This window comes from Podarcis bocagei, assembly GCF_964188305.1.
Source record: "Podarcis bocagei genome assembly, chromosome: 17".
Taxonomy (NCBI): Eukaryota; Metazoa; Chordata; class Lepidosauria; order Squamata; family Lacertidae; genus Podarcis; species Podarcis bocagei.
In genome coordinates this window covers 5,972,841-5,995,136 of record NC_138143.1, presented here as the reverse complement: position 1 = coordinate 5,995,136, position 22,296 = coordinate 5,972,841, and the positions used below count along the sequence as shown (strand labels likewise).

The window sequence follows — 22,296 nt, the reverse complement described above, 5'->3', positions numbered from 1 at the left end:
AGAAAAAAACAACTGGGAGCCGCAAAACCGGGAAGGTGATGTCGGGACGGTGCGTGACTAACGCACGCACCGCCCCCATGCGACGTCACAGCCAGTACAGCGCCCGCCACAGTGGGGAGTGTCAGGGCACACAATGCGCCTCCTCCCCTCGCTAGTATCCGCCCCGGAGCCGCGACAAAGGTGTAAAAGAGCCACATGCGGCTCCGGAGCCGCGGGTTGCAGACCCCTGGCCTAGGTGAATGGAACGTTTTTGCTCAACGCCTAAACACAGATAGTGATGGCGCCAGGCATGCCTCCCTGGGGGGAACATCCCATAGGCAGGCAGCCACTTCTGAGAAGGCCTGTTCTCATATCACCACCCTCCACACCTCCCTCAAAGGAGGGCCTTGGATAGTAACACTGGCAAGGTCCAGGTTAGAGGATCATACTTGGGGCTAGTTCTTGCTGAAGTTTCATTAGTACATCAAGCTCGCAGCTCAGCAACATCCGAGGCCTAGCGCTCACCGAACTGGTAAACTCACACCTGAGCTGTGCCACTTTAGACAATGCATGGGCGCTGCCAAGGGAAGTGGTGAGCAGGGAGAAGGCTCCCTGCATGCAGAAATCTAGCATCCTGGCAAGGACAAACAACAAGAGTCCTGGCAAGTATATAGAAAGCTTTATTTCGTGGGTTCGAAAAAATACTCAGTGGTCCGTAATGTGTCAACCTTCAAGGTCCCGTATAATAATGATAATGATAATAATAATATTAATTGAATTTATATACCACACTATAACCACACACACACACACACACACACACTGCTTCTGATGCAACACGACTAACCGTCTTGGAAAACATTAGGAAAGGGGGTTCGAGCCTGGTTGCCTTACATGCTAGCTTTCTACGTGCAAGGTGTGGCAGGCGAGGCGCCCCTTCGCTGCCTCAGGGAGAGACAGCTCGGCCCTCAGCCGCCGCCCCCCCCCCCGCGACCCCCTCACGGCAAAGGGCCTCCCCAGCCTCCCCTCAGGAACCCCCCCCCCCACATAGCTCCCACCTACCTCGGCGCAGCCAACCCGCCTCTCGGCAATACCCGCCTCAACGCAAGCCGGGGAGCCTCAGTCTTCCTTCGGGTCGAGCGAGACTCTTTTTCAGCGCCCGCCCCCAGCACGTGACGCGCCTCGACCAATCATCGTATAAGGGAAGCAGAGCCCGCCCGGGCTTCTTCCCGTCTTGAAAGGATTTGAGCAATAACAGGGCTGGGGGGGAGGCGGAAAGCCACCCCGGCCAATCCCAAGAAAGGAATCCCAACTGGACCCACCCACTTTCGACTTACTCTTAGCCAATCAATCAGAGATTTGGTTTGCTTCTCCAATGAGCGGGCGAGTGAAGCCCCTGAGAGTCCCGCCTTCTCTTTGATTGGCCGCGGAGGACCATAGAGGCAGCAATGAAGAGTCGTTCATCGCCATCCATCCCCTTTCTTGGCACTTCTGAAGTGGCGTGGAACCGCGTCTGGGCTGCAAACCGACAGTCAGGTTGTGCATCCACAGCAATGACTAGAGGAGGAATGAATTGGGCCCACTTGCATCTTCAGCAGCACAACCAGAGGCCTTCATTTACAAGAAAACATGTCTCTCCCATATCAGTCTCTAACAGCCACAGCCAGTGCCGGATTTACATATAAGCTAAACAAACTACAGTCATACCTCATGTTGCGCTTGCTTCAGGTTGAACGTTTTCAGGTTGCGTCCTGCTGCAACCCGGAAGTAACGGAATGGGTCACTTCTGGGTTTTGCCGCTTGTGCATGCACATACGCGCAAAATGACGTCAAGCGCATGCGCAGAAGCGGCAAATCGCAATGTGCAAATGTGGGTTGCGTTCTGCTTAGGTTGTGAACGGGGCTCTAGAACGGATCCCGTTTGCAGACAGAGGTACCACTGTATAACTTAGGACCCCACTCTCTTGAGGGCCCCCAAAAATGTAAAGGGAAAAAAAACCTGAATGTACATTTCCAAAATATAAAAAACAGATAAAATAAAATCTACGTACAGCAACAGTGTTTTGTGTTGTGTAGGCTCCTATGATGTAAGTTATGGGCCCCGTCTGGTAGCCTGCTCCCTCAAATATCCCTGGTTTGTTCATTTCTATATATAGGGTGTCTACATTCTGCATGGACTGGTTGCAGGGCAACATGTGCAAATGGATTTGGAAACCTGTTAGGTCCATAAATTACCATATAGCATATAGTCAACACAAAACACAGCAACAATTTGTTGTTGACAAAGGACAGCTGGACATATAAAGGAATATTACCTTCAGTAGCTTAGGGCCTCATCAAACCTTAATACGGCACTGGCCACAGTAGACACTAACTCTCCAACAGTTTGACTTTACCTCCGAAGATACACTCCTTCACTGTCCCGAGACAAGGATGCCAACAAATATACTCATGCATGTGCATATACATCTTCTTTGATGATCACTCGTAGGCGAGTAAGATTGTCTTCCATGAACAAGGTCTTTACAGTGAGTCTGTAAGGATCCGTACATCCTTCCACAGTGGGGACATAGGTTTCCGATGGGAGTTGATCATGATGAGGGTTTGCCAAGCGTGCCTTCCTCCTAGCATGTTTCTCCCTTGCGTCCTGAGTTTGAGTGTCTTCAAAGTCCATGGCACCTTTGGTAAAGGCAGTTCTCCAACTGGAGCACTTGCAGGCCAGTGTTCCCAATTGTCAGTGTTTGTACTACATTTTTAAAGATTTGCCTTGAGAGAGTCTTTAAACCTTTTTTGTTGAGCAGCAGTGTTACGTTTTCCATTTTAAAGTTTGGAACCGAGTGACAGCTTTGGAAGATGATAATTGGGCATCTGCACAATGTGACCAGTCCAAATAACTTAATGTTGAAGAATAATTGCTTCAACACTGGTGATCTTTGCTTCTTCCAGTACATGGACATTAGTTCGCTTGTCTCACCAAGTGATGTGTAAAATTTTCTGGAGACACCGTTGATGGAGGAGTTGGAGACCGTGTTTATAAGTGGTACATATACAGATACCACAGAGCTTCCAATATATAAAAAGATACTACATTGCACCTAAATCATTTTCTTGATGGAACACAGGCTTTCTCATACACACACACAATTTATTTTCCATTTAACATTATACATTCACATCATCATTATCCACTATACCGCCCTGGCTCTTTAGAGCCTATCAACTTCCTTCCCTCCTGCCTCATGACTTTCGAAATTAACCTTTATAGCATTGCAATTTATACGTTTTCCATTTCTAATTACACCCATTTCAGAATGGCTCAAAATTTAAATAAATATAGAAAGGTAGAAATTTTCTCATTACAAGTCTTCAGACAACCCTGCTAGGGATGTTAATTGCTTACAATAATCTTTCACCCCAGTCCTTTTGGAATACTGGATCATGCTGGATTCGGATTTTTCCCGCCAGCTTCGCCAGTTCCGCAAAGTCCATCACCTTCCTCTGTCCCTCTTCTTTCGTCGGTACTGAACGCAGGCTTTCTCTACACCTTCCTATCTCTAGAGCAGAAGAGCCCCTTTCACGTGACTGAAGCTGGCCAATAGCTGGTTGTCACGTGACTCGGTCCCCGTGTTGTCTTCCTCCCCTGTCACGTGATCCGCGCAGCCTGCGGCCGGGAGCCATGGAGGAATATGCCCGGGAGCCCTGGTAACCGGGAGCGGGGGCTGCCGGGGGCTCAGCGGGGCAGGGAGGCGAGCGTGACCCGAGGCCCCGTTTTCCGGCCCCGGGAGCGGCGGTGGCGGGTGGGGGGCACGTCCGTCCCGCGCCCCTTCCTCCTGCGCCGCCGGCACAACAGCCCTGCGAGGTGGGGCCGGGTGAGCAGGGAAGCCAGCGGCTCCCGGTGGCTGAGGAAGGGCTTCCACCGGGGGCTCCGCGGCCCCAGCTATGGGCAGCCCAACAAGAGTTAGACGTATTTTTCTTACAATCCCCTTATGGGATATCTCATGGGTAGGCAACCTAAGGCCCGGGGGCCGGATCCGGCCCAATCGCCTTCTTAATCCGGCCCGCGGACGGTCTGGGAATCAGCGTGTTTTTACATGAGTAGAATGTGTCCTTTTCTTTAAAATGCATCTCTGGGTTATTTGTGGGGCATAGGAATCAGTTCATTTTTTCCCCCAAAATATAGTCCAGCCCCCCACAAGGTCTGAGGGAAAGCGGACTGCCCCCCTGCTGAAAATGTTTTCTGACCTCTGGGATATCTAGAACCTGTATAGATTTCTCTCAGGAGATCTTTATGGGTCGGGGAGAAAGCAGAGGCCAAGCAGAGTAGATTGAAAGCAAAGCGGCTAGTCAGCCTGATTATTAATTATTAAAGGAAATAAACTGTTGCAACTCACCACACACAGGAGGGAGGAGAACCCCGAACAATGGTGTGCAAGCCCCTATACAGTCATACCTCATTTACAAAAAAGTAGATAAATTTCAAAGCGCAAGTAGATAAATAAATTACACAGTGCAAGTAGATAAATAGGTACCACTCCAGCGGGAAAGTTTCCGTGCGCTGCTCTGGTTCACCAGAAGCGGCTTAGTCATGCTGGCCACATGACCTGGAAGCCGTACGCTGGCTTCCTCAGCCAATAAAGCAAGATGAGTGCCGTGACCCCAGAGTCGGCCACGACTGGACCTAATGGTCAGGGGTCCCTTTACCTTTAAGGTCTCTTAAGATTGCCCACCCCCCAGCTGCTTAGCACCATTTCGAAGTCATCTCTTTCTCACTTTTGGGGGGCTTTCAGGGTCTCCAGTAACTTCACTTCTCTTTCCATTTGGCAGCCCCTGGCGAATTGTAGATGACTGTGGTGGTGCCTTCACCATGGGGATGATTGGGGGAGGTGTCTTCCAGGCTGTCAAAGGCTTCCGCAATGCTCCAGTGGTGAGTCCCAACCTTCTTTTCTCCTTCCCTTTCCTTCAAGCTGCAAGTGAGGGACATGGATGGGGTCAGAAGACATAGATTCATGAAGAACCCTGGCCCAGATTGGCTCCTGCAAATCCTAAAACATTTCCCTACCTATCCTTTCCCTTCCCCTCCGCTCTCTTTCTTTGTATGTTAGATTGTATGCTTGTGAGTAGCCCAGCTTTTGTTTTCAAACTGGTTTCAAAATATTACAATACAATAATATTTATTGTCATTGTCCCATACAGAATAATGAAATTGAAAAAATCTACATCAGACATTCAAAAACCAACAAGCCTGCTATCCCAGCTATCCCAGTCTGGTTAGCCCCCTACAAACTCTGATACCCCATAATTAAATACAATATACTCCCATAGAGACTACCTTACACTGCGTTTAAAACCAAAATCGCATTTGGATAGAAACTGTTTCTCAGGCGGCTAGTCCTAGTCTTTATAACCCTGTACAGTGGTACCTCGCAAGACGAATGCCTCGCAAGACGGAAAACGCGCAAGACGAAAGAGTTTTCCGTTTTATGAGTCATTCCGCAAGACGAATTTCCCTATGGGCTTGCTTCGCAAGACGAAACATCTTGCGAGTTCTTGTGAGTTTGTTTCCTTTTTCGCTAAGCCGCTAATAGCCACTAAGCCGCTAATTGCCGTGCTTCGGAAGACGAAAAAACCGCAAGACGAAGAGACTCGCGGAACGGATTATTTTCGTCTTGCGAGGCACCACTGTACCTTCTTCCAGAAGGCAGAAGCTGAAAGAGATCATTTCCAGGGTGCGCACTATCCTGCACTATCTCTGCAGCTTTCTTATGGCACCTGTGCTCTCTTCATCAGGTCTTTGCTGTTTTCTCCCCAGGTTAGGTCATCTCTCAACTCCATTCCCAGAAATCGAAACACCAAGACCTGTTCCACACACTTCCCCTCAATAATAAGTGGCTGAATATTTAATTTACATTTCCTAAAGTCCACAGTAATCTTTTTTGTTTTCTTTAAGTTAAGGAGTAAGTTGTTTTTCCTGCACCACTCCCCCTAGCACACGTATAGGGCTTTGAAGGCCAGTGATCCTATAATGCACTTGCCTGAGATGATAAGTGATCTAATATTTTTGGTTGCCAATGAGAACCAGAAATTTTATGGCTAGTGATCATTTTGCTCTGCTGCTGGTTGGCTCTTCCAACATGCCAATAATCGCAAGCTGGTTCTGCTGAGCACAAGTTAATGTGGATCGGCTGTCCTCACAAGTGTGCTTCTTTAGTGGGAGTTGGTGATTGCTGTGTACTGTCTGCCGAGAATGGGTATCCCTATAGAGCCAGTACAGATTAGTGGTTCATGGTTCAATCCTTACTGGAAGTTTTGGGATGCAACTCAGCATATATTAAGGCTGATGGGGTTTTGTATTGGAGAAATTAGATTGAGAGAGGAAACTTCAACCTTCCTGTACAGTGGTACCTCGGGTTACAGACGCTTCAGGTTACAGATGCTTCAGGTTACAGACTCCGCTAACCCAGAAATAGTGCTTCAGGTTAAGAACTTTGCTTCAGGATGAGAACAGAAATCGTTCTCCGGCGGTGCGGTGGCAGCGGGAGGCCCCATTAGCTAAAGTGGTGCTTCAGGTTAAGAACAGTTTTAGGTTAAGAACGGACCTCCGGAACGAATTAAGTACATAACCAGAGGTACCACTGTATTGTCTCCAGTGTGGTGAAGTTGTTAGCAGGTTGGACTAGGACATGAGAAATGGGGGTTTGTATCCTCAATCATCCATAAAGCTCACTGGGTTTGCCTTGGGCCAGTCACTGCCTCTCAGGGTTGTTGTGGAGATTAAATGAGGGGGAATAACTTTGTCTGCCTCATTGGAGAAATAGGTGGGGTATAAATGCAATCAATAAATAAATATTGGAGAAGGGAGGTAGCGCTGATGCTGAAACAAAGATGTGCCTAAAGCCATTTCATTGGTTTATGGCTGAGGTGGGATTTGAGGGGCAAGGGCTGCAACACAGTTGCAGAGGACCTGAGGTACCACTGTATATCTGCTTTGGTAATCCAGGGGCTCATTCAAAATGCAGGGTCTACTAGCTATGGTTTCTTATATGACCTGGTCCCAAGCTCTGCATTTTATTTATTTATTTATTTAGATTTCATACCTGCCTTTTACCACAAGGGTCCTAGGGTAGGTTACAACAACAAAATATACAATTGTAAAATAAAGACAACGGATATCACCATTAAACAAGTGCAAGGAATTAAAAACAACTCCATATATAAGACCAATACAAACATTTAAAAACAAATCCTACCTATACTAACAGTTAGAAATATTTCCAGTACAGATGCAGCCTGGGATGAAGATCTCCACTTAAAAGGCTTGTTGACAGAGCAGGCACCAAAAAGACAGTGGAGAGGACACCTGTCTAATATGAAATCGGAGGGAATTGTATACGTAAGACCTTAGATGTTACTACTCAGACCTTGAATGTGGCCTGGTAGCAGATTGGCAGCCAGTACAGATGCTACTGAAAAGGAGTTAGATGCTGGAGTTGCCCCTACAAGCAGCCTAGCCAATGTGTTCTATGCTAGCTGCAGTTTCCAGATCTGGACCCTAAATTAAGTGCATTGTAGTAATCCAACCTTGAGGTAACCAGTGTATGGACAACTGTGGTTGAGCTATCCTGATCCAGGAAAACTGTAGCTGTCTTACCAGGTGAAGCTGGTACAAAGCACTGCTAGCCACTGAGGACAGCATTGCCCCCAGTGACTGAGAGCAAGAGGAGCACCCCAGGTTAGGCACCTGTTTGTTTGGGCCCAGAGTCCATCTTGCCAGGATTCAGACTCAGTTTAATAAACTCATGGAGCCATGAGCTCATCAAGCAGACACTGGGTGGGGATGGAATGGTTTACAGGCAACAGCCATTTTATGTGCGTTCAATATGTGTGTGACTGTGAACACACACAACACCCAGAAGTACAGTGGTACCTTGGTTCTCAAACTTAATCTGTCCCGGAAGTCCATTCCAAAACCAAAGCGTTCCAGAACCAAGGTGTGCTTTCCCATAGAAAGCAATGCAAAATGGATTAATCTGTTCCAGACTTTTAAAAACAACCCCTAAAACAGCAATTGAACATGAATTATATTATCTAATGAGACCATTGATCTATAAAATGAAAGCAATAATCAGTGTACTGCACCATAAAATAAGACAGTATTGTAGATGATAAAAGTTAAAATTATTATTATTTTCTTACCTGCACTGGTGATAGTCATTGTTTTGATGAGGGGCTTTTATCCATTTCTGCACAATCAGTCAATCAGTAGCTGAACTGGGTTCCACACAGTCACAAAAACAAATTAACTGGAAAAGCCTCAGAAACAAAAACGCAAAATAAATAGCAAAAACAAAAGCGCCAAACTTAATCCGTTCCGGAAGTCTGTTTGACTTCTGAAATGTTTGAAAAGCAAGGCGCAGCTTCTGATTGGTGCAGGCGCCCTGGAAACAATAGCTGACAGCCGCATCGGATGTTCGGCTTCTGAAAAATGTTCAAAAACTGGAACACTTACTTCCAGGTTTTCAGCATTTGAGAACCAAGGCGTTTGAGAACCAAGATACCACTGTAGTCAGAAAAGGGAGCTGGGTGAGTGGGGGTCAGGAACATAACCCCCATGCAAAACAGTTGTTGCCTGTATCACATCACAATTGGCAGGTCTGAGGCACATCAACAAGGATTGCTGCATCCCTGAATCCCCATACACCTTTCCCCTCAGCTGAGGAAAATACACGGGCAGAACTTGAGGTGTAGGATTCCACAAAAGTGGCCGCTGGGCTTATAGGTCTATAACTGGCTTGTGCTCCAGAACTGATCTCTGGGCAGAAAGTTGCTCATGGCTGTGTAGGCAGCAGCAAGGGAGAACATATTTCTATTCTGAGCAGGTGGCGTTGCCACTTTTGGCACCATCTCAATAAGTGTCGCTCCACTTCCTCCTCCCTGTCGCCTGGGAGTCAAGTGTGTAGAGTTTGTGCTCCTGCTTCTTGTATGTCAAGCCTGTCTCCTCAGTTTTCAGCATTTGCTCTCCGTCTTCGGGCTGTAAGTGCTTGGGGGAAAACTCAGCGGTCCAGTTTTGAGACTGTTTTTGTCTGTTGTGGGAGATGGAGGCCTTGAGGCCGGGTCTTGCTTGTGGCATCTGGAAGACCTTCAGAAGCACTCTGAGCATTTCCAAAGTTCAGCACAACAGTGGCACAAGCCCCCTGTGTTCCTTCCCGGCTCCAAGCTGGGATGGGAATGCTGGTCCTTTTGTACTGTACTTCAAAGAGGATACTTGGATGTTTCCTTCTGCATGGCAAATAACATCTTTCATTGTTGGTGGATGATCTAGATTAGGGAAGGTATCTTTCAGAAACGCTCCCTGGTGCAGCCCTGATTTCACTGAGATGCCCTGTGTTTTGTTTCTAACTTTTTTTGTGGGAACACCAGGAAGTCCACTCCCCTGTCTTCTACAATCTCATCTAGTTTGCCCCCAAGCCTGCTCCTTCTTGGACCATGTTTTATCTCCCAGATTGATACTTTGGGGACAGACTGGATGAAGAGCTAATTACAGAAACAGTCTACATTGAGATGTGTGCCCGGGTGTTTACCGTCTGATCTTATGATTGCTTACTCAAGTTGCCTATTGATTTTAACGGGACTTACAGGTAAAAGTGTTTAGAATGGCAACCTGGGATTAAAACTGAGGCTATTTACTTTGCTGTCAGGCTCCATGTTCCTTACGTGTCAAATGTGGCTGTTAATTAGTTACCTTTGACCAGTTATTTGTGCAGGAATCTCCATGCATTTTATGGGGGTTAGAGACTTCTGGTCATCTATAGGTAATTGTGACTGATGCTGCCCTTCTGAGCTTCTGTTTTGTGCCTGGCTCCTTCTGATGTGAGCTACAATCAAGGGGTTTGCATCTGTGAGCCTGTTATTCTCCTTTTGGTCCTGTTCACATGCAGGTTTGAGCATTTATGCCCTAACTCTTAAGTCATGGGTAGGCAAACTAAGGCCCGGGGGCCAGATCCGGCCCAATCGCCTTCTCAATCTGGCCCGCGGACGGTCTGGGAATCAGCATGTTTTTACATGAGTAGAATGTGTCCTTTTATTTAAAATGCATCTCTGGGTTATTTGTGGGGCATAGGAATTCGCTCATTCCCCCCAAAAAAAATATAGTCTGCCCCCCCCCCACAAGGTCTGAGGGACAGTGGACCGGCCCCCTGTTGAAAAAGTTTGCTGACCCCTGCTCTAAGTGCTTGGAAAGAGTTTCAGTGAGTAAATTTGGTAATTGCTTTCAGTTAACAGGAGGGATTGAACAGGGTTATTTTCATTTCGACTGGCCAGGCAGAATCTGTTCTTGCCCCCCAGCCCCTTCCCCTTGGATTCTCAGTTGCTGTTGTTTTAAGCAGAACAGAAGATCATGCAAACCTTAAATCTGCCCATTTCTATCTTAGGTAAGACTCGGCTGTCACATCTGTAGTATGGAGTTAATGGAGTGACCGGCCCGACAGCATTGTTGAAATGATTACTGCCATAATGTACATGCTATTTGAACACTTGAAAGAAACTACATGCATTTTAAATGTTGCTGGTCTTGGATATCTCCAAAACAAGAGTACCTCCTCTTCCTATTTTTGTCTTGCATCGTTTGCCTTGCAGTTCTGTGTGTCAGACCTTGGTATAGTTTTGTATGACGTTTCCCATTCTCACTCCCCGTTGTGTCACACCATGGGCTGGCTCTCATAGATTAAATTGTGGAGAGTTTAATGCTTGAGATTATCCCACTGGATAACTGAGATCAAGTAGACAACCTGTTTTTCTGGTGGGAAAGTGGCAGTTGCAGAGACACCCTGAGTCCACCTGCCTTCCGTGGATCGAGACCTGTGGCTTCTGGCTCCACAGTATCATTGGAGTTTGAGAATTGTATGTGCCTGTGTTCCTTGAGATGCGGAGAGTGTCTTCCCTTGGCTCCCCTTAGCCTCTTGTACCCTGCGCTTGAACATCTTTTCCAGGGTGTCCATTGTGAGTTTTGACTAAGGTAGTTTCTCCTCCTTTTTCCTAGGGTGTCAGGCATCGGTTCAAAGGCAGCATTAACGCTATCAGAGTCAGAGCACCACAGATTGGAGGTAAGGGAAGTGTCCTGACCCTTGGGTTGGCTGGTGGGGATGTGGGCAGTGTTGTAAATAAAAAGATGGATCAGACAGGTTGTGGGGTGAGGTGGATCAGGATTTGGTTTATTTTAAAGGAGAACCAGCAGTGCTGTATTGTGGGTAAAAGTGTCAGACCACGGTTCAAATCCCCTGTCAGCCTTGAAGTTCACTGGATGTGACCTTGGACCAGTCACTGTCTCTCAGCCTACCTCACCAGGTCGTTGTGACTGTAAAATGTGTGGAGTGGGGCATCTCAGGGGGAAGTTTCAGGAAAAGTGTGATATAAATCAAATATTATAACTGCTGGCCAAGTGAGGCAGGAATTAAAGAGAAGAATGTGTAGAGTATGATGTGCTGGCTTGGAGGCTGTTTTGTCATATTGAGTTAGTTGTATAGCCCAGTCCCAAAGCTGACAGTTAAATCTCATATTGGTTTGGTCGAAAGCAAGGCCATATGTATTCAGTGAGGCTTACTTTTAGGTAAGTGTGCTTGGGATTGTAGCCTTAGAGTAAGTGACTCAATAAATGAATCCTAGTGAAACAGAATGACATTTCACCATTATAAACCTCAACTTAAATCCCCACTTTTCTGGCTCAACCTACAGCTGGAAAAGGCATGGCCCCCCCAGTAGTTATTGAGGTGGTTCTGAAGTGGCCTCAAGGTTCAACTTGGGCAAGTCCTACAGCAGGAGGTGGAGCCATACTTTTCTTGAGAGAAGGGAGGCGTCCGCTAAGAATGCCTCTCTTCACACCCTTCCTCTCTGAACGTGACACAGAGATGGTACCATTAGTGATCTTGCCACCTGTGTGATTCTGCTTGCGCAGAACTCCAAGTGCCTGGCAAACGAGCCATGAGTCAGTGTTTTACAAAATCAAAACAAAAATTTGTTTCTGCCTTTCACAGTCCTTGGAGATAAGTTTAACAATCTGTTCGTGGGGAGAATATAACTTGTGTGTCCTGGAGTGGCTGTTGGCCCTTCTTCCGGAGCTCCAAGCCTTCAAACTCCCCATCGATCCCTGGTGCTCCCACCGACCCCGTAAGGCTGCCTGGTTCTTTGCCAGCGTGTTGTCAGAGTTTCACCCTGTCTCAGCCCAATTCAGCACGTGTGCAGGGCACATTGTGTAAGCCAAGCATTTGGCTTTGCTTGGCATGGAATTCTAATACCTTTTGGTGCCAGTTACAAATGAACATCCCTGAGTCCAGCTGGTGTCTCCACATGCTCTCCTTGTGTTCCTCCTCGCAGGCAGCTTTGCTGTGTGGGGCGGGCTCTTCTCCACCATTGACTGCGGCCTAGTGAAGATGCGGGGCAAGGAGGATCCCTGGAACTCCATCACAAGCGGGGCGCTCACGGGAGCTGTGTTAGCATCACGCAGTAAGTGGTGGCCATTGATCCTATAACCGCAGCGCCTCCACCTTTCCCCTTAACCTCCTGTGGCTGAACGCTGAGCCAGGGCACTGGGACTGAGAGTTCTTTCCCCTTAGGTGGGCCCTTGGCCATGGTCGGCTCGGCTATGATGGGAGGCATCTTGCTTGCCCTGATAGAAGGTGTCGGGATTTTGCTGACGAGGTACACGGCCCAGCAGTTCCAGAACCGTAAGTTCCAACATGGCGGCAAAAAACAGAACTCGGGATTTCCCCAGAATGATGGATTTGGACTAGGAACCAAAGGACCTCTCTGCACTTTGGTTTCAGCCCCATAGCCTACCCAGGGTTCCTCTGAACAATCACACCTGCACTCTTAAGAGAAAACAGCTCCCCAACCAAGCTTCCTTGTGGTTAAAGGAGTGGGATGATATAGTTTGGGGCAGGCTGAGTTCTCAGTCACTTGCAGCTGTGGGACACAGTAAACCAGGTGAATTCAGGAGAAGGCAAAAGCTTGGTGTCATCTGTGTGGGAGAGAGAGCATGCAGAGCACATTCTCCCCCCGGATGAGCGGCTGCCACTCTCTCATGCAGACGTGGGTGTGTGGGGAGGGAAGTGACAGGCAGCGTTGCTGTGGGGGCAAAGTTTGCCTCCAGCCCTGACAGTGCCTGGCTTGATCTCCCCTGACACCAGGGTGGTGTTACAATACACGCGAGTGCTTCTCGTTCCACCACCCCCTTGGCAAAATACAGAGCCTTCTGCCACTCCACTTGCTGCGATTGGCATTTTGCTGCTCCTTCTATAAATGCTTGCAGAAGTTGCACTCCTTTCCCACGGTGTCTGACACCCTCCCTTGTCCCTTTTACAGGTGTAAATTCTAACCTGTTCTGCATTTTCTTGCCGCAGGAATTGGGTTTTACTTTTCACTTTTTTGTTAATGAGTCACCCTCGCCCACATCTCTCCTCCTGATTGCACCTCGGCCGCTTCCATTGATTTCTATCCCCAAAGATAGTGGCCCTTGGCTGCGCAAAACATGAATCATTGCACACACATCTCTTCCCTGCTCCTAACTGTCCCTTCTTGTCTTCACTTCTTAGCCAACCCCTTTGGAGAAGATCCCAGCCAGCTGCCTCCTAAGGATGGCTCGCCACCTCCAGGGTATCCAGGATATGGACATTATCAATGAAACTGTTTGGGTCCAAGGAGATGTGTATTTTTGTAGGACTGGAGCAGGAATTTCCCCATTGAAGCTACTCAAGACGTTCACATGGCAGCACTCAAACCCCCCACAAACCCCAGCATTCAAGGAATGCCATTCCAAGAGTTTTCTTTGGGAAGGAGGGAGTGAGGGAAAGGGGTCAGGGGCTTAAGCGACATTTGAACCATGTAATATCTACCTCTCTGGTGGGCTTTTGCGTTGATGGCACAATGAGCCCCAGGAAGCCTTCCATGTGTGCTGGGGGAGCCAGAGCCTGTGCTGGGTGATCAGCTAACATGAATCCTGAGACAACGTTTCTTAGCTCTGTAGCTTCTGGATGTGTCTATAAACAATTAAATGGTCATGACGAAGGACTTTAGAAAGGCTGTCTCTCCCTGGCTTTTGAGTGGTGGGGCTTCTGCTTTCTCCGTAGTCGGAGAACCCGTCCCAGGTTAGCTTGCAAAAAAACTGTCGGCAGAGCAGTGGGGGCCTTGTTCTACCAGGTATTGTGTGCAGTTAACGGGTTGCGATGGTAGCAAGGAAAAGCTGAGCCCATGTATCAAGAGTCACAGCTCCCGAAATAAGACTCCCTCTTCTACACCAGGGGCTCAGTTAATCCCTCTGTTTTTGCTGCCTGCTTGAGGCTGCAGAAACAGGGGGGTTGTCAAAAGGCATAGCAGGCTGCAGGAATAACATGGTTGGTGGACCACATTCAGCTTGGTGGATCAGTTGCGCTGGCCTGGCCTGTCCTTGAGCCGAGTTTTATCCCCAATAATGTGATGCACCGTATCGAACGAGGACAGGTCAGAGGGCCAAAGAGGGTTGCAGAGCTTCTGATCTGCCTGCAGTTTCCACCCAGCATAAAGAAACAACCCTTTTAATTGTGGGATGCAGAAGGATCTGAGACTCTGCTGGGATCCAGGTTGACATAACCCTCCACATCTGAGCCAAAGATTTCTGATCCTTGAAAATGAATGGTGATTGCCATTTTATATGTTTTTAATGCTGGGTCCATGCCACTTCCATTTTTATATAAAAGCCTACTAACATGTTGGAAAAAAACCTATTTTTATATATATATCAGTGATTTGCTATGATGCTCATTAAAAGTGAGTGCATCTTTACATATAAAACCAGACCTCTTTATAGCACACTTTTCGGACTGCAAATCCCCTTCTCTTTGGCTTCCTTGTGTTTTAAGATCTTTTCAAAGAAAGATGGTATGTATTATCTGTTACAGGTGTAAATACAAACTGGCTCTATGGCTTCTGTCCTGGAGAGTTTAATTAGACATCTGCCAAAAGGGAGGGGAGGAGTTAACTGTGCAAGTTGCATCGAGGACGTACAGAAGGAGTCTGAGCTGACATGCTGCATTGCTATTAATCCAGGGAAACAGATTTTAGCCTTTGCTCCGATAAAGGCGAAAAGGTCTTTGATCCCACTCCTAGCCAAAGACGGCAGCAACCATTGGAAAAGGCACCAAAGCCCAATCTGGGTACCAGCACCTGCTCTCCCCGACCACTTGATCCTCCCCATCGCAGCTAATTGAGCAGTGTAGCTTCCTTTGTGATATTTGGTCCTGTGGCTGTGTAAGGAATCGTATTTCCTACTGTAGCAAGGTCCTTTGGCCATCGCCAAGTATCTGTCGTATTCACTTGGGAGGTGGATCCTTCGGCGCTGCAGATCTCAATACCTGGGGTGGATCTGAAAGGGAAAGCAAGACAACTTGTCAGATGGAGGAAGGAGGTGAGCCTTATCCACAGGACCTGCTTAAAAAACAAAACGGAAAGCAAGACAGGGTAGCAGCTGGGAAGTGGAAAAGGAGGCTTGGTACACATTTGCCCTTTGTAGGCTTCACCTCCGGTGGGGAATGTTAAGGGACTAGTACCTTGGTGGTTTTGACACGGTTTCCTAGTGAGCACATCCAGCCGGAATTGTCAGGCAGCGCTTTGCACTCCTCTTCAATCTGGCAGGGCTCCATGTCACACCACCACTTTCCAGTTACAATGGAAGCTGCAGAGTAGAAATAAGGATCTGTCTCCGCCACCACTTGTTCCAAAGTGGGCAGCCTCTCCTATCCATGCAAACCCTTTAGGACAGGCAAGCTATAGGTCAGGAGCAGCTGTGAGCCTCCCAATGTCCTCCTGAGCCACAGACCAAAAAGATTGACTTGCCTGGCTGTGCTAAGGTTTGCATCTTGCTCTGCCCCAAAGATTCAAGGCAGCTTGCATTATAAATATTTTAAAAGTGCAGTAAATCCCATAGGCTTGAAGGGCTGAGCTACCACTTTCACCAATCCATTCCCTTGCACTTTGCGCAAGGGATCCTCTACACGGCTAATGTTTGTTCTTTCCCCTTACCTTCACCTCTCAGAAAGGGGACTGCAATGATCAATCCCTTTCATCTTCCGTCCCTGAATTCTCTCGCTTCACCATCATTCCCTCCAACATTCCCCATCCTGCCTCCAATCACTTTCCTATTCGCTCCCCTCTCCAAGGCCCCAGGTGTTTGGGTTCCCTGCATGTTCCTTGGATCCCCCTGGGCTTCCCTCCCTCTGGAAGTGGGGAGAGGCCTTGCCTCCAAGCACTTACTATCCACGCAAGAAGGTTTGCCACGGGTTGTCCCAGCCACTTTCCCCGGGAGACAGGAGCACTGGATGGTTTGAGACCTCTCCTCAATGTGGTTGCGGTTACAGCAGCGGCGGATAGCAATCACCTTGCAGGTGCCGCCACCTGGAGCAGGGAGGAAACAAAGACCTGAGGTGGGAGCCATCAAGAGCTCCCTTTGAGAAACCACAGCAAAGTCCTGCACGCTCCTTTCTCATTGGCTATAGCTTTGGTCTGTGAGAGTCCTAGCTCCTAACCCTTCCCCATGCTTTGTTGTTTCCCTTATTGGCATTAGACTGTCATATATTGTAATGCCTGCCCCTATCACATCATGAGTGTTGGCTGCCTGAAATCTTCCAGTACCATATTTTGTGTGGTGCTGCCCTTGTGCAGAGTTTCAGCATGCACTGTTCTGGCCCAGGGGACTCACAAAGACTCCAGGAATGGTTTGCCTTCCTAAGTGAAGGTCTTGCTCAATCACCCTTTGAAAGTTGAGAATGTACAGGAAAAATGCAGGTGTTGTAAGGGTGTGTGCATGAAATAATTGGGACTTCAGCAAGTAAAATACAGAGGTGTAAAATGGGTAATGTATAGCTTGGCTCTCTTTTCTGAGTAGATGTGATAGGACTGAAAGCAAGCCAAAGACCCAAATCTAGCTTCCTAGTAACAAGACAGGGAGTGGGTACATTTTGCTTCTTGCATATCCAAAACCCCTTCTCCAAAAGAGAATTGACTCACTGATCACTGGGACTTGGTCTCCTGTGGTTTGGTACCAGTACTGGTCGTGATGATGCTGTTGAGTGTGAATAGGGAACTCCTGAGCACAGGTTCCTTGACACAGAAGGATGGTAAAAGCCATGATGATAACAGGCGCAGAAGGGCACATTGTGGTAGGTCTGGAGAGGAGGGCAGTGGGGCTGGGGGAAGGGAGGGAAGAGAGAGGAGATCCTCTTAACAGTTCAGTTAGCAGTGTTTCTTCCTTGGCCCATCAGGTTCTCTTAAGCTAGTTTTCTATGGGTTGGGGAGGGTTTTTTTCTAATGTGCAAGGAGCATTCAAACATACAATTTCCACACACTTGCATTCTGAAGTGGCGCTGCCCCTTGTGGACTATATAGTATGTGCTCTTTCTCAAAAGTTTGATTTGGCTCTCCAGAAAGTTTGGCAGACAACTCATTAATGTCTTGGGCTCCTGAGAGACCCCTGCCCCCAAGGAAAACAAATATATTTCTATAGCTCTGTGCTTTTCTTATGTTGTAGGACAAAAGATCATGCTGTGCTGGGTGAGATCAAACACCTGTCTAGTCCAGGCCAATCAGAGGCCCTTTTTTAGCACCAGCAGGAGATGAGTACAATAGCCCTCTTTGCAGTTATTCCCCAGTGACTGGGACTCGGAGGGAGTATAGAGCCATCACAACTTGTAGCTATTGAGGGCCTTATCCTGTCCATGCACACATTTTTTGTATGTTGCATTTAAGAAGTTTATTACCTACCGTTCAAAATGAATTATTCCCACGGTGGTTTGCAACTTGTGCAATATACATATATATATGTTGTTTCGTGTTGGCTAAGGAAGATTGGCTGTTCCTTCTCCAGGCAACCACAAACGCCTCTTCAGGAAGACTGCGCTGGCTGATATCTTCGTGGACTTTTTCCTCACGCATTAAGTCCTATACAGATATCACGCCTGTGTAAGGAAAACATTACACAGAGATTACATTACTGCATCCATGCAGTAGGAAATAATGTTCATTTATCATACAAGATTGTGGGTTCATGATTTTCTGACCAACAATAATTAAACAGCAACAACCCCAGATCATTGCTCTCCTTCCAACAGCCTCCAGTCTTGTTGCAGAAATACATGAGAGGTGAATGCAATTCACCCTGGGACATTCAAGACTACACCCTGCAAATCTCCCATGCTTAGAGTCTTCCAAAGGGATGGTGATGTTTGAATTCCTTCAGCATAATGGAGACAGATAAGGCGGGGCTTATCTGCATACTCATGAAGAATCGCAAAAATACTAGATTTTAGGGAGAGACAGAATGCATTCCATTCTCTGCCATAATTTTTTCACTTCAGAACCTAGTGGTGGCTGTTCCATAAGTCTTTCAGCAAATCCTTGCACCCATACAGCCCCTGCTGCTTTGGCAGTTGAGCTCCACTTCCTCTGAATTCAGCTGTTGGGCACAGATCTGTCCTGATCACTGGCCAGGTTTTTGCAGCAGTCATGGATAGGGGCACTTCACCCTTTCCACTATTGGAATGCTGCCATATGCAAACCAATTTTACCAAAAGGGATATTGCCAAACTTCCTTTGCTCTATGACTCTTGAGCTGTCCACTGTATAGTTTAAGCTGGACAACACTACACCTGCCTTTTCTGCTCAAATAAGTGAATGCCAGTATATTTGCACTAGCACTTTGTCACAGTCCCTGATACAGTAATCTCCACACTTCTCAGGTTCTTAAGACTCTTCCTAAGCAAGAGGGCGGGACGCGGGTGGCGCTGTGGGTTAAACCACAGAGTCTAGGACTTGTCGATCAGAAGGTCAGCGGTTCAAATCCCTGCAACGGGGTGAGCTCCTTCCAACCTAGCAGTTCGAAAGCACGTCAAAGTGCAAGTAGGTAAATAGGTACCACTCTGGCGGGAAGGTAAATGGTGTTTCCGTGCGCTGCTCTGGTTCACCAGAAGCAGCTTAGTCATGCTTGCCACATAACCCGGAAGCTGTACGCTGGCTCCCTCGGCCAATAAAGCAAAATGAGCGCCGCAACCCCATAGTCGGCCATGACTGGACCTAATGGTCAGGGGTCTCTTTACCTTTACCTTTAAGCAAGAGGGCAGGTTTCTACCTGCGGATGCACTCTTAGAAACAGGTACCTTGATGTAAGCTCCCATGGATTGCTTACTCTGAGTAGACATGCACAAGACTGCCCTGTAAAACTTAGGTAGCTATGCAACTATGACCACCGATTGCGACTTTAACTGAAACTATTTCTCCCCTTTCTGTTTATGAATACAGTATCTGAGCAACTGTGCATATTAAGGATAATTTCACAGAGATTTACAGAACTTAATCGTGAGAGAGATGGAACTTTCACACTGGCTTTGTAAATCCAAAACATACTGATGAACAATTGGTATGTGAATAAAAGAAAGTCATGCAAGACTGACGGTCAGATTGTCCCTACCATAAACTGCAACAGTCCTGGCAATTAGAGTAATTATTGTACAGAGTCTGATGCCTTCCCATGTTCCATTACTGTTGGCAAGGAATCGTGGGATGACAGTTCCTTGCAGGAAGTAGACATGGTGCAATTGCAGTATGAGAGTTAACCAGGGACTAATTAGTTGCCATTAAAGTACTGTAAAATAATATGCAACTGCTCTGAAGAGAGAAAATGTATGTCCTTTTGCTCTTGCTCCCCCCATTTTTCTCCTCCGCTTCTCCCACCCTTAGTTCACCCCGTGTAGAAGTGCTCATCGTAAGCTCTGTGGCACAGGGATCTTTAAAAGGAAATATATTTCTCCGTAAGTTCATTCCAGGTGCTTTCTTACTTAATAACATCTATATCCCACCTTTTCTCTGAAAAGCTGAAGGTGGCATGCAACGTTCTCCCTTTCCATTTTAACTTCAGAACAGCCACCCCTGAGAGCTAGGCTGGCTAATAGAGAGTGACTGGCCCAAGACCACCACCCAGGGAGCTTCATGGCTGAGTGAGGATTGAACCTCCAGGTCCCCTGTCCCAGTCCGATATTCTAATCACTGCAAAGCATTGGGTCAGTAAGGCACCAGGGACATCAATGGGAATTGTGAAATAAACAATTTATTTCTTGCTTCATCCCAGTGGTTCAGTGTGTGCTTAAATATAGTTTTGTCCTCTCAATTCATGCACAACAACCCTGAGAAGTAGGTTTAGGCTGAGAAATAGTAACCTTAACCCTAAGCAGGAAGCTGTGTGTCCTGCTTAGGATTTAACCCTTTCACCCACCTCAATACCCATAATATGGACACCGTCTAGTGAAGAAGGAAGCAAGTGCAAAAGATCTGAGACACATGGGATAGATGAAACGATATCTTATTAAAACACAAACTTTCAAGAGCTTATTTGGGTTCAGACCTACTGTAACAGCATTATAGTAAAAGAATGTTGCATTCTAATTTGAAATTTTGGATCATTTTTTAAAATGTCAAGTTGGCTCAGCAAAATATGCGTAAATGCTTCTTATTTGGTGCCAAGACACCTCCAGCTACAAAAGACTTGAGAAACTTAATTGGTTGCCCCTTGATCCCATTTCTTCCGAGCCAGTCACGCAACACCCCTATTTCTCATATAGCACAAATCAAACCTTACCTGTGACTCTGTCCTACGTGCTGAAGTTTTCTCACCTCTCTGTCCCAGCCATGGAGGGATACCTTGAACCCTGACACATCTTCCTCTTTGTTCTGACTATCTATTCCCGTACTCAGTTTGCTGGGGAGTGGTGGGAGGTGGGCATTGAGCACAAAGTCCTGGAACCAAAGTAACTGTTCTTGCAGCTTTGATCTGTCCTGATCACAACCCCCTTATGATCATAAGCTGCTCTCCCATCCAGATCTGGGGACAGAACCAAACGTCCTGGCTCCCAGCACTCCTTCTGTAACCCAGCAGATGTCTCAGTATCTGTGTCAGTTTTTGAATCTGACTATTCTTCAGCTTCCGAGCTTGACTGGTATCTGTGTACGCGGATTTGCATGTGTGATAGAAAGAGAGATCCAGACTGTCACTCCCTTATACTCTCTGTCCAAACAGCCTTACTAAGACACCCACACAAGGCCGCCTCCTACAGATTTGGCAACCCAGCCCCACTCTCACCGGGCAATGAGCCCAGCATAGAACTTTGCCAGCTTTTTTTTTCTTGCCTTCACTGCTTCTCACTTTAGGAGTGAACTGTTAAACGTTGGAGTCACAAAAGAGGATATTTTGTAGGGATGCAGCTACAGATTTCTATTGCTCTGCAGGTCTTCAGTATCTGAGAGCATGGGCTCTTTCAGGGCTCTGGAAATAAAGGAACATGCCTGAATACTGACCAGAACGGCATCAGATCTTGTAGCAATGTCACCGCTACAGGGTCAGTCAGTGGTGCACATTTTCAAGTTTAGATTTATTTATTTTTTGTAGTCTATAGTGATGAGGACTTGAAGCGGAACCTTTATTTTAAAACATAATCCAGCATGCCCTTGATATGTTAAAAGAATGTGTTCTATATGATTGCAGGGACTGCTGTATGTGGTTTGACATTAAGGTACAGGATGATGGTGAGATGTATGATACACCATTCCCCACATCCTTTTGCTCTCTCATCCTGAGACTTCATAACCAGTCCCTGCCACCGCAGTGGTGTTTCACCTGATCCCTGATAGTTTCCCCTCCACACACATACTTTCATCAGTATCCCTTTCCCCAAAAAGCAATTTCTGGCCAATGACAACTATGTGAGGTGGAGGTTGCAGAAATTTTTGATAGGTCTGCTGTTGTCAAGCGGTGGGTTGACCCCAAAGGCGCAACACCAAAGGAGACCACGGTGTGTTACCCTGAAAGCTTGCCAGTGGTGTCCTGCAGGATTCCACCATGCTGTTTTAATATTTAGATCAGCGGTTCTCAATCTGTGGGTCCCCAGATGTTGTTGGACTACAACTCCCATCATCCCTGAGCTCTGGCCTTGCTAGCTAGGGGTGATGGGAGTTATAGTTCAGCAACATCTGGGGACCCACAGGTTGAGAAAGGCTGATGTAGATGAGGCCACTGGGGGCTGTCATCAGGCGTTTTGGAGTGAAGTACCACCGATATAGAGATGACACCCAGCTCTATCTTTTCCATCTAAATCAGGAGAGGTGGCTGAGGCGCTAGACAGGTACTTGGAGGTAGTGATGGGTTCAAGCTAAATCTTGAAGAGACAATGGATTTCCAAGTTCTCGAGTCCAGGGGGTGGGAAGACAGCCTCGATCTGCACAGGGTTGTACTCCCCTGGAAGGAGAAAGTTC

The 22,296-nt window shown here is 47.2% G+C and overlaps 2 protein-coding genes across 3 annotated transcripts; one reads left to right on the top strand and one right to left on the bottom strand.

Moving 5' to 3' along the window:
- The first annotated feature begins 3,551 nt into the window (after window positions 1-3,551).
- TIMM17B (translocase of inner mitochondrial membrane 17B) lies at window positions 3,552-14,046 on the top strand. The gene is made up of 6 exons (XM_081175828.1): window positions 3,552-3,681; window positions 4,804-4,903; window positions 11,015-11,078; window positions 12,346-12,474; window positions 12,585-12,695; window positions 13,563-14,046. Exons 1-6 carry the CDS (start codon window positions 3,656-3,658, stop codon window positions 13,649-13,651), a joined length of 519 nt encoding a protein of 172 aa, XP_081031954.1. The 5' UTR covers window positions 3,552-3,655; the 3' UTR covers window positions 13,652-14,046.
- A 598-nt stretch (window positions 14,047-14,644) lies between these two features.
- LOC308576444 (chemokine-like protein TAFA-1) lies at window positions 14,645-21,308 on the bottom strand. 2 transcript variants are annotated; one of them, XM_081175835.1, is made up of 6 exons: window positions 20,627-21,306; window positions 17,761-17,954; window positions 17,008-17,186; window positions 16,255-16,395; window positions 15,552-15,676; window positions 14,645-15,367 (listed from the first exon to the last, which is right to left on the bottom strand). In XM_081175835.1, exons 3-6 carry the CDS (start codon window positions 17,153-17,155, stop codon window positions 15,350-15,352), a joined length of 432 nt encoding a protein of 143 aa, XP_081031961.1. In that variant the 5' UTR covers window positions 17,156-17,186; window positions 17,761-17,954; window positions 20,627-21,306; the 3' UTR covers window positions 14,645-15,349. The 2 variants fall into 2 exon arrangements, with proteins under 2 accessions (XP_081031961.1, XP_081031962.1); XM_081175836.1 differs by lacking the exon at window positions 17,761-17,954 and having other exon boundaries at window positions 20,627-21,308.
- Between the last annotated feature and the right edge of the window lie 988 nt (window positions 21,309-22,296).